Source organism: Rosa chinensis, chromosome 7, assembly GCF_002994745.2.
Source record: "Rosa chinensis cultivar Old Blush chromosome 7, RchiOBHm-V2, whole genome shotgun sequence".
Classification (NCBI taxonomy): domain Eukaryota; kingdom Viridiplantae; phylum Streptophyta; class Magnoliopsida; order Rosales; family Rosaceae; genus Rosa; species Rosa chinensis.
In genome coordinates, this window is record NC_037094.1 from 21,244,932 (window position 1) to 21,257,141 (window position 12,210).

Consider the following 12,210-nt stretch of genomic DNA (forward strand, 5'->3'; position numbering starts at 1 on the left):
GCTCCAACTCTGCCCAAGGGAGGAAACCTAATAACTGAATAAAGTTGAAATTACGAATTTATTTTACTTAGGTAATGAACAGATAAAAGAAGATTAATAAAGAGCGCTGCACGCAAAATGAGTGCGAAAATCGCCACTTACATTTTACTACCTTACTGCATAAACCGAGGATGCTACAACATTATGTACATTAGTCTCCCATATACAAATAAAGGTCTGAAAATTAAAACTACAACAGGTGCAAGCCTGAGAGTAATGTTAACAGAGTTATATTGAACCTATCAAGTTCATACAAAGCTCTGATGAGAGGGAGGATTTCAGGGACACATACAACAGCTGCAAGACTGAGAGTAATGTTAACAGAGTTAGATTGAACCTATGAACAGTGGCGGACCTGTGTTAAGGTCGGGGGGGGGGGTCGAGACCCCTGCCAGTTTGAATAGCTTCCTTATTTGTCTATGTATATACTGTATTAGAACCCCCTGTGCATTAATCATTCCTTTCTCATTTTCTCATTTCATAGTTTCATACTACACTTCAACCCTTTTAGTCTTTCCTTTTGCTTCTGGTTTATATTTAATATTTTCAAAACATCCATTAGGGAAATATGTATCAAACATTAAATTTTATCTAGCAACACCTTTAATATAGTTGTAAAAAGACATTAACTATCATTAATTCTTTTTTTATTTTAATATATACTTCAAGCTTATAGTTAAGATGACAAAAAAGAAAATTACTTCTACATTTGGACACCCCCCCCCCCCCCCCCCCCCCAAACTCTTAATCCTGGTTCCGCCCCTGCCTATGAAGTTCATACAAAGCTCTTCGAGGGAGGATTTCAGGGACACATACACAGTGGTATTGAAATAAGATCAGATGCACGAGTGTACTCCGCGTATTGTTGGCTAACCAGTGTGATGAGCTATTAGCACCTTCAAAAGCCGACAAAGGTCAGATTTTTTCTTCAAGCATTTGGGATGAATCTCACAAGTCACAACCACCATGGTTTCTCTGCTAGATCCTTTGGGAACACGTATCGGAACCTTGAATTGTAAGGCAACCACTCTATGATTTGAGATGCCTTCTTGCTGGATTTATGATCAATGCATTTTCTAATTGAATCCTGAAGCTTCTCATCAACATTGTCAGTGACCCATTTGAGAAGATCATCAGAGCCAAAAGACGCTTCCCTCGAAAATCTTTCAAGCATCTTTGGTAGAAAAACTTTCCTCGACTTCTTTAATTACCACTACATTTGCTTTGATGAAATCTTTCTTTGCTTCTTCAAGCTCATCTCTAACATTTGAGGCTGTGTAGACTTTCAACTACAAGTAAGAAATAAGCATCAGTCTGAATGTGTTTCATTTTTGAAGAATGATTTTTAATGATGAATAGAACATATTGATGGTAAAAAAAATTCATCAGATGCTTCTTATGAAGAAACATGGTAAAAAGACAAGTGAGAAAGTAAACAGAAATTTCAAGGGGAAATCATGCACTAAAGCACTACAGTATACTAATGCTTATTCCTGGGTGTTAGGCATGAGTCATGACAATGGGTTCCGGCCTAGTGGCTTCTATGTTTTGTATTGTTCTTTGTTTTTACTTTCTGTTTCCAGTTGTATTTTCCACCTTTTGGGTGTCTTTAATTGAAGTATCTTTGACCAAAACAACAACAACAACTCTACAATAGACAAATCTGTTCTCGGGTAGAGGAATGGGCGTTCAATTGGAGGGCAAGGGCGGCGTTGGAAGCGAGGGAGTGAGCGTGGAGGTGAGGAAGGCGGCTTTGGAAGCCAAGGAGTGAACCCGGAAGAAGGAAGAAGAAAGAGATAAAAGCGAAGGAAAAAAAAATAACAGAAAAAAATTATTTAAAAAAAAAAGAACTGAGGGCATAATGGATATTTTGGTGTCAAAAATTGACGTCGTATATTGATAGTGGGTCGAGTTTCAGATTTCGTGTATCGAAATGTTTGGTTTGGAACTCTATGTATAAGAATTATTAGTGGCCTTTACTTGGTGTACTGTTTGTGATTTCGTGTACTGTTTCAGATTTCGTGTACTGTTTGTGAAATTTTCCCTTCCAAATTAATATTTTGGGAAAATGATCATTTACCCAATTTTAGCTTAAAAATTGCCCACTTACCCAAACACTCTAAGAGATTATTTCCCTAATACCCAATTAAGTTTTTTTTATTCTTTTTTATTTATTTTTGGGATAATTTTGCCCTCTCCTTCTTTGTCACTTAGTGAGAGAAGTCATCGGAGACCTTGCCGGACTCCAGTGACCAATGGCCGACCGCGGACTCGATCCGGTGACCGGTGACCGTAATCCGTCGACCGGTCACGGGAATTTGGATATCGGACTAGTGACCGGATTCCGGCGTCTGATTTTATTGCTCCCTAGTAATACCTAATAATCATATTATTGCTCCCCAATAAACATATTACTGCCCCCCAATAAACATATTATTGCCCCTCAATAACAAGATTTTTAGGGACCAATAATTAGTGAAAAATGAAGATGTTTTTAATTTTGAAAGTTTTAGTAGGTTTATCCAAATAAATAATCTTATTACTACCCCGCATAATCTTATTATTGCCCTCCAATAATCTTATTATTGCCCCGTAATAATCATGTTATTGCCCAATAAATATTTTATTGCCCCTTAATTATCTTTTTACTGCCCCCAATAATCTCATTTTTATCTTCTAATAATCATTGGTCTACTATAGTGCAATCAGTTGTAGCACTCTCATTGAGCTTGGGCTGTAACAAGTGTCAATTCCTAACCAGTTCCATTTGCAGGTTACCAGATCCCCACTTTTGTGCAGAATAAACATGAAAAAATAACCAAAAACAAAAGTGATTCGATCCCTTTTCTTCATACTATCAAACACCCTCCTTGCCGAACACAAATCACCACCTTTCCATACATACCAATCAACGCAGACCCCAAATAAGAATTCAGCTACAACTTTTTCTCAACAACAAAATCCTCCACCTACCTCCCCAAACTCAAATCCCCAAGGTCCCTACACACCCCGAGAACACTCACCAGAGTCATCTCATTCGGCTCAAATCCAGCCTCCCTCATCTCCCCAAACAACCCAACAATGACATCCCCTGCATGCCCCATCTTCATATACCCGGAAATCATCTAGTTCCACGACACCGAATCTCTCTGGGGAATTTCATCGAACACCTTCCGTGCATAACCTAGTTCACCACACATCACCATCATCATCGTCGCGGTTACATTCCTAGATCTGTCATCATTCTCGTCAAGGTCGGCGGTCCCACCGACCGCCTTGTCTGCCTACATGGAGCCCGGCGACGCCATCATCGACGGCGGCAACGAGTGGTACGAGAACCTTATCTCGATTGATGATTGGGTCGCAAGATCTACTTGGAGATGGCGAAATCGGTGAGGACAAACCAATCCGATAAATGACGGGGAGTGAAAGAAGTCATGGCCTGAATGGAGATCCGATGAGGCCGACGGAGGAGATAGCCCGAAAGAGAGAGAGAGATGGTGGTCACTCGCTCAGTCGACGCGATAGGGGAAGAGAGAGAGAGAGAGAGAGTCTGATAGGAGGAGAGAGTTTGTAGTTTATTAATTAGATTTGGGTAAAAATGTCACTTGCGTTTAAATTGGGTAAATAGGAGTAAAAAACTTTTAGTGGAGTAAGTGGGCAATTTTTAGACTAAAATTAGGTAAGTAGTCACGACCCCTAATATTTTTACCTAAAATATATTTCCAATAAAGAATTGAACTTCATTACGGTAAATTGTATTATGATCACCGTTTTCCAAGCCCGAGTTATCCCTGTGTTTTCCTCATGGGCCATCGTCATCCCTAAGCACGACTTCATAATATTGTGCCCTAGCCCTAGCTAGTAGTATTTGATTAGGATTTTACCACCACCCGAAATCATAATCATAGAGACTTTGGAAACTCTCCCATCCTGCTATGCACTACTATCCCAATGACAATGGCCGATGATCAGAATTGCTGCACCAAAAAGAGAGCACAGCAATGCGAATCAAAGTGGTCCGAGCTCCCAATTGAAATCGCAGATTTGATCTTGGAAAAGCTTGCGTCCATTGACATCCTTCGCTATAAAGCAGTTTGTTCTTCTTGGAAGTATGTTGCAAACTCTTACATCACTGCACCTTATTACAAGCCATTGCCTCAATCTCCATGGCTCGTGCTTGGTAATGGTCAAGAAGACAACAGTTGCCGGTTTTTCAGTCTCGAAGAGAAAAAGGTCTATACCATCAAGAACATATTATTTGAAGGCTGTTGTGTGGGCTCATCACATGGGTGGCTGGTGATTATGAACAAGGATTCAATCTTAAATCTTTTCAATCCTGTTTCAGTTGAAAGCATTCAACTCTCAGATATTCGAGCTCTTGATGGCTTTTCCAGCTTTTCTAGTAGTGAAATATTTAAAGCTGTCCTTTCTTCGGAGCCGTCTGGCCGTAAATAAGTTTTTCTTGACGATTTGCATTAGACAAACATCAAGAAGTAGGAGGTTTGATAAACTTGCAGTCTATAATCATAAAGACAAAACATGGAGTCCCTTGCTCGTTAACCCCAGCTCTCGGGAGATTGTATTCCTCAACGGCAAACTATTCGCATTGTTACCAAATGTAGTACAAGTTTGGGACTTCGAGAAATCTCGTCATGATAGGACAAATTTATATATTTTCAAACGGGATCGATCTTTGACTAGTACTTACTTGGTGAAATACAGTCAATACTCTCGCTTCGTGGAGTCATTGGGTGAGATTTTGCGTGTGACGCTGGTTTTGGTCCAAGAGCTTGGATGATAGTTCCCACAAAGAGTCATATTTTGAGGTCTATAAGATGAATTTGAGGCCTACAAGAAGTCGAGCTACGTGGGAAAAAGTGGAAAGTTTAGGTCACAGATTTATAATTTGGTGCCTAAATCGACCTTCGATAGCATTATCCGCCTTATATTTTACAGAATTTGAAGAAAACTCGATTTACTGTTATCATCGTCGTCGTTACGTTTTCGTGTACAACTTAAAAGATAAAGTTGTGAAGCCATGTTACAAATTTGATGAGTCCACAACGGATCAAGAACCGTTCTGGATTGTTCCCAATCGACCCCTGAAGTAAGTTCCTATACTGATATGTACACCCATGTTTTCAATTTAGTTTGCTTCTTTAGAGCACTTGTGTTGGATTTGATGAGTGGATGGTCATGTTACAATAAGCTATTTTGTTATCGAATTCACATCAAAGATAAGCCAAAAGACGGATACCTAAAATCTATTCCTTCTGGATTATTTGTTGTCATTGTAAAAGTATGAACATTAGAATTTTTGGGCATCATGAAGATCATGACAAAACTGGTTGATGGGCTCACAAATAGTAACAAACAATAGTACAAACTATGAACATCACCGAATTGTCTTTCAAAACTGACAATCTTCTCATCTATTTTTCACCAAACCTTCAAATTCTATTTTTTCTAAGCTTTCTAACCTGGGCAGAGATTACCTCTGACAAGGCCAATTTACAACCTCTATAAATCAGTGTTCAAAACATTAGTTACTAGACAACGTTGGTGAGTAATGAAAGATGGTATGCCTGTCCGCTGAAGATTAACATCTAGAGAAAGAAAATGAACTCCAAAAGTGATTATATAGCAGGAGCATGTCAGGTTACAAATCAATATTGATCCGTCCAACTTGCTAACATTATAGACCAAAATCAAACAGAAGAAGGAAATACAATATCAGGAGCAAATCACTTCTAGCTAGGCTCTCCAGATAGGGCACATAGATTTTCAAGCGGCTGTCAATTACTGGTTCAGAAGGAGAGATGTCAACTAACACATCAAAGTCTAAATAGACTTCCACCATGAGCTGTATAAATCATGTTACAAAGTGTAACGGCCCTTCCAGTGTGATCAAATTCACTAGAGTTGAATACATCTGGTTTGAAGTTCGGGGCCAGGTCATTGCATCATCTGGTAGCAAACTGATATAATGCAATACATATATATTATATTTGCATCAGAATTCATAGAGGAACATCGTAAGAGATGCATGATCAGCAGTTGTGTGTATAAGTGAATTACAGAAATTGTTTGCAGATACCTATACCTGTATCAGCTTTTGGCATTTAATTTCTCTAACAGAATCTTGTTTAGAAGCCCTGGATTTGCTTTTCCTTTCGATAGTTTCATTATCTGCGCAGAGTTAAAAAGTTCAAACCACCTCACTCAAAAAATAAATAAATAATTACTAATAGCGTAATCATGAATGGAAAAGGGAGGGATAAAAATAATCTACCCTTGTGATCAACACAAAAGAATATCTCCATTGATTTGACAGAATTTTACCTGGCCAGCAAAATAACCTTGCAGCTTAGTCTTTCCACCACGATATTGGTCCAGCTGCTTTGGATTCTCTGACAACACCTTTTCCACCATTTTCTCAATCTCAGCGGGATCTACAATCTATTACAACCAAAGCCATTAGAGAACCGTCAATTTTCTAACAAATTATATATTATTTTATCATAAGATGATTTTCTTTGCTCTGTTTTCATGGCTGCAGAAGTGTATAAATTCTGTTTGCAAACATATAACAGAACTACTCTATTCTATAAACTTAATATGTTAAGTACAGAAATTAAAAGTCCGTACAGCTGGGGGAAAGGCCAAAAAGCTATTCCCTACTTACCAATTTTTTGGTCCTTGGAAAGAAGAGATCAGCTTTCCGAAGGATACATCAATCCTTATATTGTTTTTGAATATATATATATATATATATATATATATATATATATATATATATATATAACGATTTCCATAACTATCCTTTTAATGACTGTCTATTGACTTTCTAACATATAAAGGTGTATACTAGCGAAAAAAAGAGTTTATCTTTTAACTTCTTAAACTAAAGTACATCTTAGGACATTCCAATAATTCGCCAAATTGTTAAAAACAATCTAAAATGTTGTTTTTAAGATATATGGTGATATGTGTTGATTTGACACAATAAGAAATTAGACGAAGAAAATAAAATTAAAAAGTGAATGCTATATTAGGCAGTTCCACAGGCTCTGGCCCGTGACCATCGATCCATTAAGTATTCACACATCTGACCACTTGACAAGAATTATGTGTTATGAATTAAATAGCCTGGCAATACAATAAACAACTTGCCTGAACTAAATCTTTTTCTTCTATCAGTCCCTTCACAGTACCACCTTTTGCTAGTAGCTCAAACAATATCTGCAAAATTATAGATTTCAGAAATAATTAAAATTGTAAAACTTGTCCCGAAAAGAAAAAGGAATCATTACCTGTTTCCCTATCTTCCCACTAATAGTCCCATCTTTTATGAAAGCTATTAACTCAGCCAACTCTTGGGGGGAAAGCTTGACCTCATTGATGGACAACTCTTCATTTTTCATATAGGCAGCAAAATCACTCATTATCCAGTTGGCAGCTAGCTTCGCATCAGCACCCTTCTTAATAGTGGTATCAAAAAATTCTGCAACCTAAGGTACACATTAAGCATGTGCCCCGCTTCAGGTCATGTACGATGATATACCATTTAAATAACATATCACTAGGAGTACTTAATGATTAATATAACTGACTGATTAAAGGATTTCCTTGAAGTAAGACTTAAGAAACATCTAGCACTAAAACCTTCTGGTCACACTTTACACTCGGTGCCCAGACCATGTAAGAAGACAGACATTCACTTTTGTCTTGTTCTTTCCTTCTTTCTTTTTTTCTCCTAATCCAGTTTTCACTGACATTTAATCTTGTTTGAAATGCAGATTGAATAACTTGACCTTGGAAAACTATATTTTACATCAAATATATCTGTAACAAATATAAGGATAGAATACGTTTAGCTTTTCTATATTTCTTAGCTACTTTGTCAAATCTTCAAGCAACATTTCAGTCATAAATTTCAACTTCTGCTTTGTTCATTTATTAACAAATTCAGAACAATTAGCAACTTCCAGACAGAGCAAGCATTTAGAAGAATAATCCAGGGGACTCACATTCATGTCATTAGCAAGGAAAAGAATGTCCTGCATGCTTAGGCCCATCTTTTCATACCTTCGACGCTTCATTTCTGGAAGTTCAGGCAAAGAGTTATGAATACCATCAACATAGTCCTGGGTGAGGAAAACTCCTGGAAGGTCTGGTTCGGGAAAATATCGGTAATCAGATAGTCCTTCTTTCTTCCTCATTGTAACTGTTTTCTGAACATTACAATAATGTTTGCAGAGCATGTAATTAGACACAAAGGAAATGACAGCCATACACTCTTGTACTTGTTTGACTAGATGCTGAGAATGAAAAGAAAAGGTAAAATCACCTGAGCTCCTTCGTCCCATAGTCGTGTTTCCTGTACAATTTCTTTGTCTTGGCCTTGACTATGAAGAAGCACCTGCCTCGAAATTTCATAGTCAATTGCCCTGCTCACTGCTGAAAAAGCGTTCAAATTTTTTATCTCCACCTGCCAATGTAAGAAGATCATCAGACGCCAAAGGCAATAAATGATAGTATTATATCATCAGATGACCGAAAGAAAAACAATCGTTGTGTTGCAACTTCTTTCTTCATCCCATTTTTTCAGTGTGTGTGTGTGTGTGTGTTGTGACTAGTGGATTTCTAATTTCAGAGCTGTGACTTCAACAATCAATAATATACTTTATGTTGTTCATTACATGGAACAACAATTTTCTTTTTTTCATATCTCATTCTATCATTCAAGTACTATAGTGTGTACGTTTGTGTTTGATGGTTGAGTACCACACATTCTTTCTGGGAAAATACCACCGAGGACTAAAAGTAACAAATATTGACATTTCCTGAATATTATTTCTTTCAAAAGGTAAGAAGCAGCTAATTTGACGGAATATTTGACAACGTGTTCAAGAGTAATAGCAGTTTATGTAGGACAACCCACCTAAGGGATTGGGTATGGTTCTGGTGGGCTTAAGAAGTTGAAAGTTTAAAATATATAATCGTTTTAGAAGAAGAGAAAAAAAAGGTTTATAGCTATTGTAGTTGCAGAGAACTTAAGAAAATAAAGAATAAATCAAGTTGAAAAGATACCAAAGGCACCAAGCCTTCAACAACACTATTTTGGTGTGTTTCAATCTACCTTGGTTTACAGCAGATAACCATATCGGCTTCTCAAATACATCCCCTTGGAGTCATAAAATACCAAAAGACTTATTAAGGACTCAATAAATACCAAGAGATCCTTGCGGTTCTTAAAGATATACTACTTACCCTAAAAGTCAAATAGAATCTTAAAGATATTGAACTACACCAACATATACTATAACAAAATGATATATGAACTATTAAATTCTCGATTTCTTTATATATTAACATTTACTGACTTGGACTCTTAAAGTACCATTGAGACTTCTTTTTGGACCAAAAATGCCTTGGTTTTGGAGTTGGTCCCATAGCTTATGCCTTGGGTTTACAAAGAGGGTAATTCTTTTCTAGCCAAGCTGTAGCTATTGCAACACTAGTTTCAATCCAACCTTTCTATTATTCATGTTTCCTTGTGATATGTGTTATAACATTCTAGAACTTCATACAAAAAACAAAACTACAGTATTTTTCTTTGAGCCTTATCGGTCTCAATCAATTGGCATTGCTGAAATTTTGACTCTTTAGGCATGTCAAGATGATATTGCAATAATCACCAAGCATTAAAAAAGTAAGGATGACTAATTAAAGTCATCCAGAGCATTCATTGCACTGATTTATAATTATTCGTAAAAACTTTTCTTATTTCTAATTATTAAGTGCTTGTGGTAATGTCACTCGGTCCTTTGTTCTTCTCTTCTTTTCTTTAAATACTATCTCTGTATACTAACACAATAAATCAATGAGTAAAAGCTACTTGCCTTCGTCCCAAACTGTAATTGCCCAATTGGTCGAATAGAAACATTGACATCACAACGAAGTGAACCTTCTTGCATATTGCCATTACTCACTCCCAAATACCGAACCACCCTCTGTATTTCTGCAGCATATTCTGCAGCTTCAATACCATTTCTCATATCAGGTTCAGAAACAATCTCAAGCAAGGGCACACCCGCTCTATTTAGATCAACCTGCAGAAAAGAAACAAACAGTATTTTATATGAACTAGAGAAATGTTAATGGCAAGTACAAAGCGAAATGTACTTTCCTGTGAGTAACTTCCATCGTCTGAATGCATCAGCTTCCCTGCATCCTCTTCCATGTGAACTCTTGTAATGCCAAACTTCCTATGCCCACCACCAAACTCTACTGGAATATCCAAATCAATGTAGCCACCGGTCGCAATTGGAACATCAAACTGGGATATTTGGTACCCCTTTGGCAGGTCCGCGTAAAAGTATTGTTTCCTATCAAACTTCGAGTTCATTGCCAATTTGCAATTGAGTGCAAGCCCAACTTTCACAGCAGACTCAATGACCTTAAAGTTCAAAATCGGTAAAGCACCAGGCAGACCCATACAAATGGGGCAAATACTAGTGTTTGGTTGAGAGCCGTAATTATAAGGGCAACTACAAAAGGCCTTGGTCTGAGTAGATAGCTGGACATGGGTTTCGATACCTATGACTGCTTCATAGTCCTTTGAGATATTCTCCAGCTTCTTATTCGGGTTCAAGTTAGAAACTTTCACTTGTGGCTTAACCTTCTCTTGGGTGGCTGTCTGGGTTTGTTGACTTCTCATTGTGCAATACAAAAGAACATTCTTTCTTCTGAGTAATGTGGTGGGATGGAACACAAAAGGGTGCGTTTGAAAGCTTCTGAAAACTGTGGAGGCCATGTTCTTATACTCGATTCAATTCGATATCAAACAATGCAGGGCCTGTCTTTGCAAACATATGAAGCAATGCCTGAAGGATAAGATTTTGAATCTAAATTCATGGAAATATCAACTATTGAATAACAACTGATAACTCAATCAATCCCAAAAACACAATCCGAACCAAAGCCGTCACCTTTATTCAAATAATCAAAGCACATGAAAAACCCAACTCAGGCTATCACAGTAGACACAGAAAACACAAAACCCAATTCCAATACCACCCAAAAACCAACATTCCCAACTCATCATAATGGCAAAGGGCATTCATAGCATTACAGAAAGCACTTGAGACAGAAAATGAAAAGACTTACTTGCAATCCCACAAGAGTTGGGTGTTTTGGTTAAGGAGCCAAAACTGAAGTTGCAGTGAAGTGAATAGTGAGTTGGTTAAGCGCCCCAGAAGCAGAGGAAGTTACCACCACCCAAAATCAGAATATCAGATAACAAAAACCCAGTTCAACAAAGACTTTGGCTCCAATCCCTCATACCGCTTATCACTATGAACTCGAACTTGAGTTGCTTTGGTTTTTAGTAGTTTTTTTAGAGGTTACTAGTTTGTTTAGAGGCTACTTCTCATTCAAGTGGACGTGCCGGAGTGGTTATCGGGCATGACTAGAAATCATGTCGGCTTTGCCCGCGCAGGTTCGAGAACCGATATAGAACCGAACCGATCATGCTCGGGTCGGTTCCTCGGAGAAAACCTAAAGGCGGAGCTCGGAGACGGGTTGCTGGTTGCAGCTGTGTTCGCTTGAATGAGAAAAATGAAAGCTTACACAAATCGAAGGAGACTGAGAGAGTGAGAGTTTGAGGGAGGTCGTCTCGGTTTTCATCTTCTATTACAATCGAGACGAGGACGAGGACGAGCGCCGTTCGTGTTTCTAGGATGGAGACTGAGAGAGTGAGAGTTTTTGATCGAATGGATAGGATATTATGACATAAGATGGAAGGCTCTGATCGCATTTGGAAGGCTAAGTGTGTGCCTGATCACATGAGAGGGCCTATTTTACAGAAATAAGCTCACCATTAATGTCCACTTATGCACTAACATATGTATTTCGGTTCCAAGGATGTTTTAAAAATAATGACCGGAACCGAACTGAGAATATATCTCCAGGAACCGAATTGAAAAAAATGTGTATACATATGTCGTAGAATCGAACCGAGACTTTCGGTGCGGTTCCTTCGATTTTACGTTCCAAATCCCAGCCCTAGTAACTATCATGAACCATGCTGCCTTTGCATCATGATGATGACTTGCTCTGTGCCCATCAAGATTCTTCACAAAAGTCTCAAGAGCTGCAGGAATA

The 12,210-nt window shown here is 38.0% G+C and overlaps 1 protein-coding gene across 4 annotated transcripts; it reads right to left on the bottom strand.

Moving 5' to 3' along the window:
* Nucleotides 1-5,605: 5,605 nt before the first annotated feature.
* LOC112176852 (glutamyl-tRNA(Gln) amidotransferase subunit B, chloroplastic/mitochondrial) lies at nt 5,606-11,867 on the bottom strand. Of its 4 annotated transcripts, none has more exons than XM_024314950.2 (10): nt 11,215-11,867; nt 10,235-10,931; nt 9,948-10,157; nt 8,393-8,533; nt 8,073-8,276; nt 7,356-7,553; nt 7,216-7,284; nt 6,385-6,501; nt 6,140-6,231; nt 5,606-6,020 (listed from the first exon to the last, which is right to left on the bottom strand). In XM_024314950.2, exons 2-9 carry the CDS (start codon nt 10,859-10,861, stop codon nt 6,151-6,153), a joined length of 1,647 nt encoding a protein of 548 aa, XP_024170718.1. In that variant the 5' UTR covers nt 10,862-10,931; nt 11,215-11,867; the 3' UTR covers nt 5,606-6,020; nt 6,140-6,150. The 4 variants fall into 4 exon arrangements, with proteins under 4 accessions (XP_024170718.1, XP_024170717.1, XP_024170716.1 ...); XM_024314949.2 differs by having other exon boundaries at nt 6,146-6,231; nt 10,235-10,903; nt 11,215-11,865; XM_024314948.2 differs by having other exon boundaries at nt 6,146-6,231; nt 10,235-10,907; nt 11,215-11,865.
* Nucleotides 11,868-12,210: the final 343 nt, after the last annotated feature.

What these genes read in the sequence shown, in the direction of transcription:
- LOC112176852 (XM_024314950.2), bottom strand. Translation starts at nt 10,861, where the DNA reads ATGGCCTCCACAGTTTTCAGAAGCTTTCAAACGCACCCTTTTGTGTTC. An exon ending in AATTACAGTTTGGGACGAAG is followed by an intron (nt 8,534 to 9,947) that starts GCAAGTAGCTTT and finishes TTACATTGGCAG; the next exon opens with GTGGAGATAAAAAATTTGAA. An exon ending in AAGAAAAAGATTTAGTTCAG is followed by an intron (nt 6,502 to 7,215) that starts GCAAGTTGTTTA and finishes TGGTTGTAATAG; the next exon opens with ATTGTAGATCCCGCTGAGAT.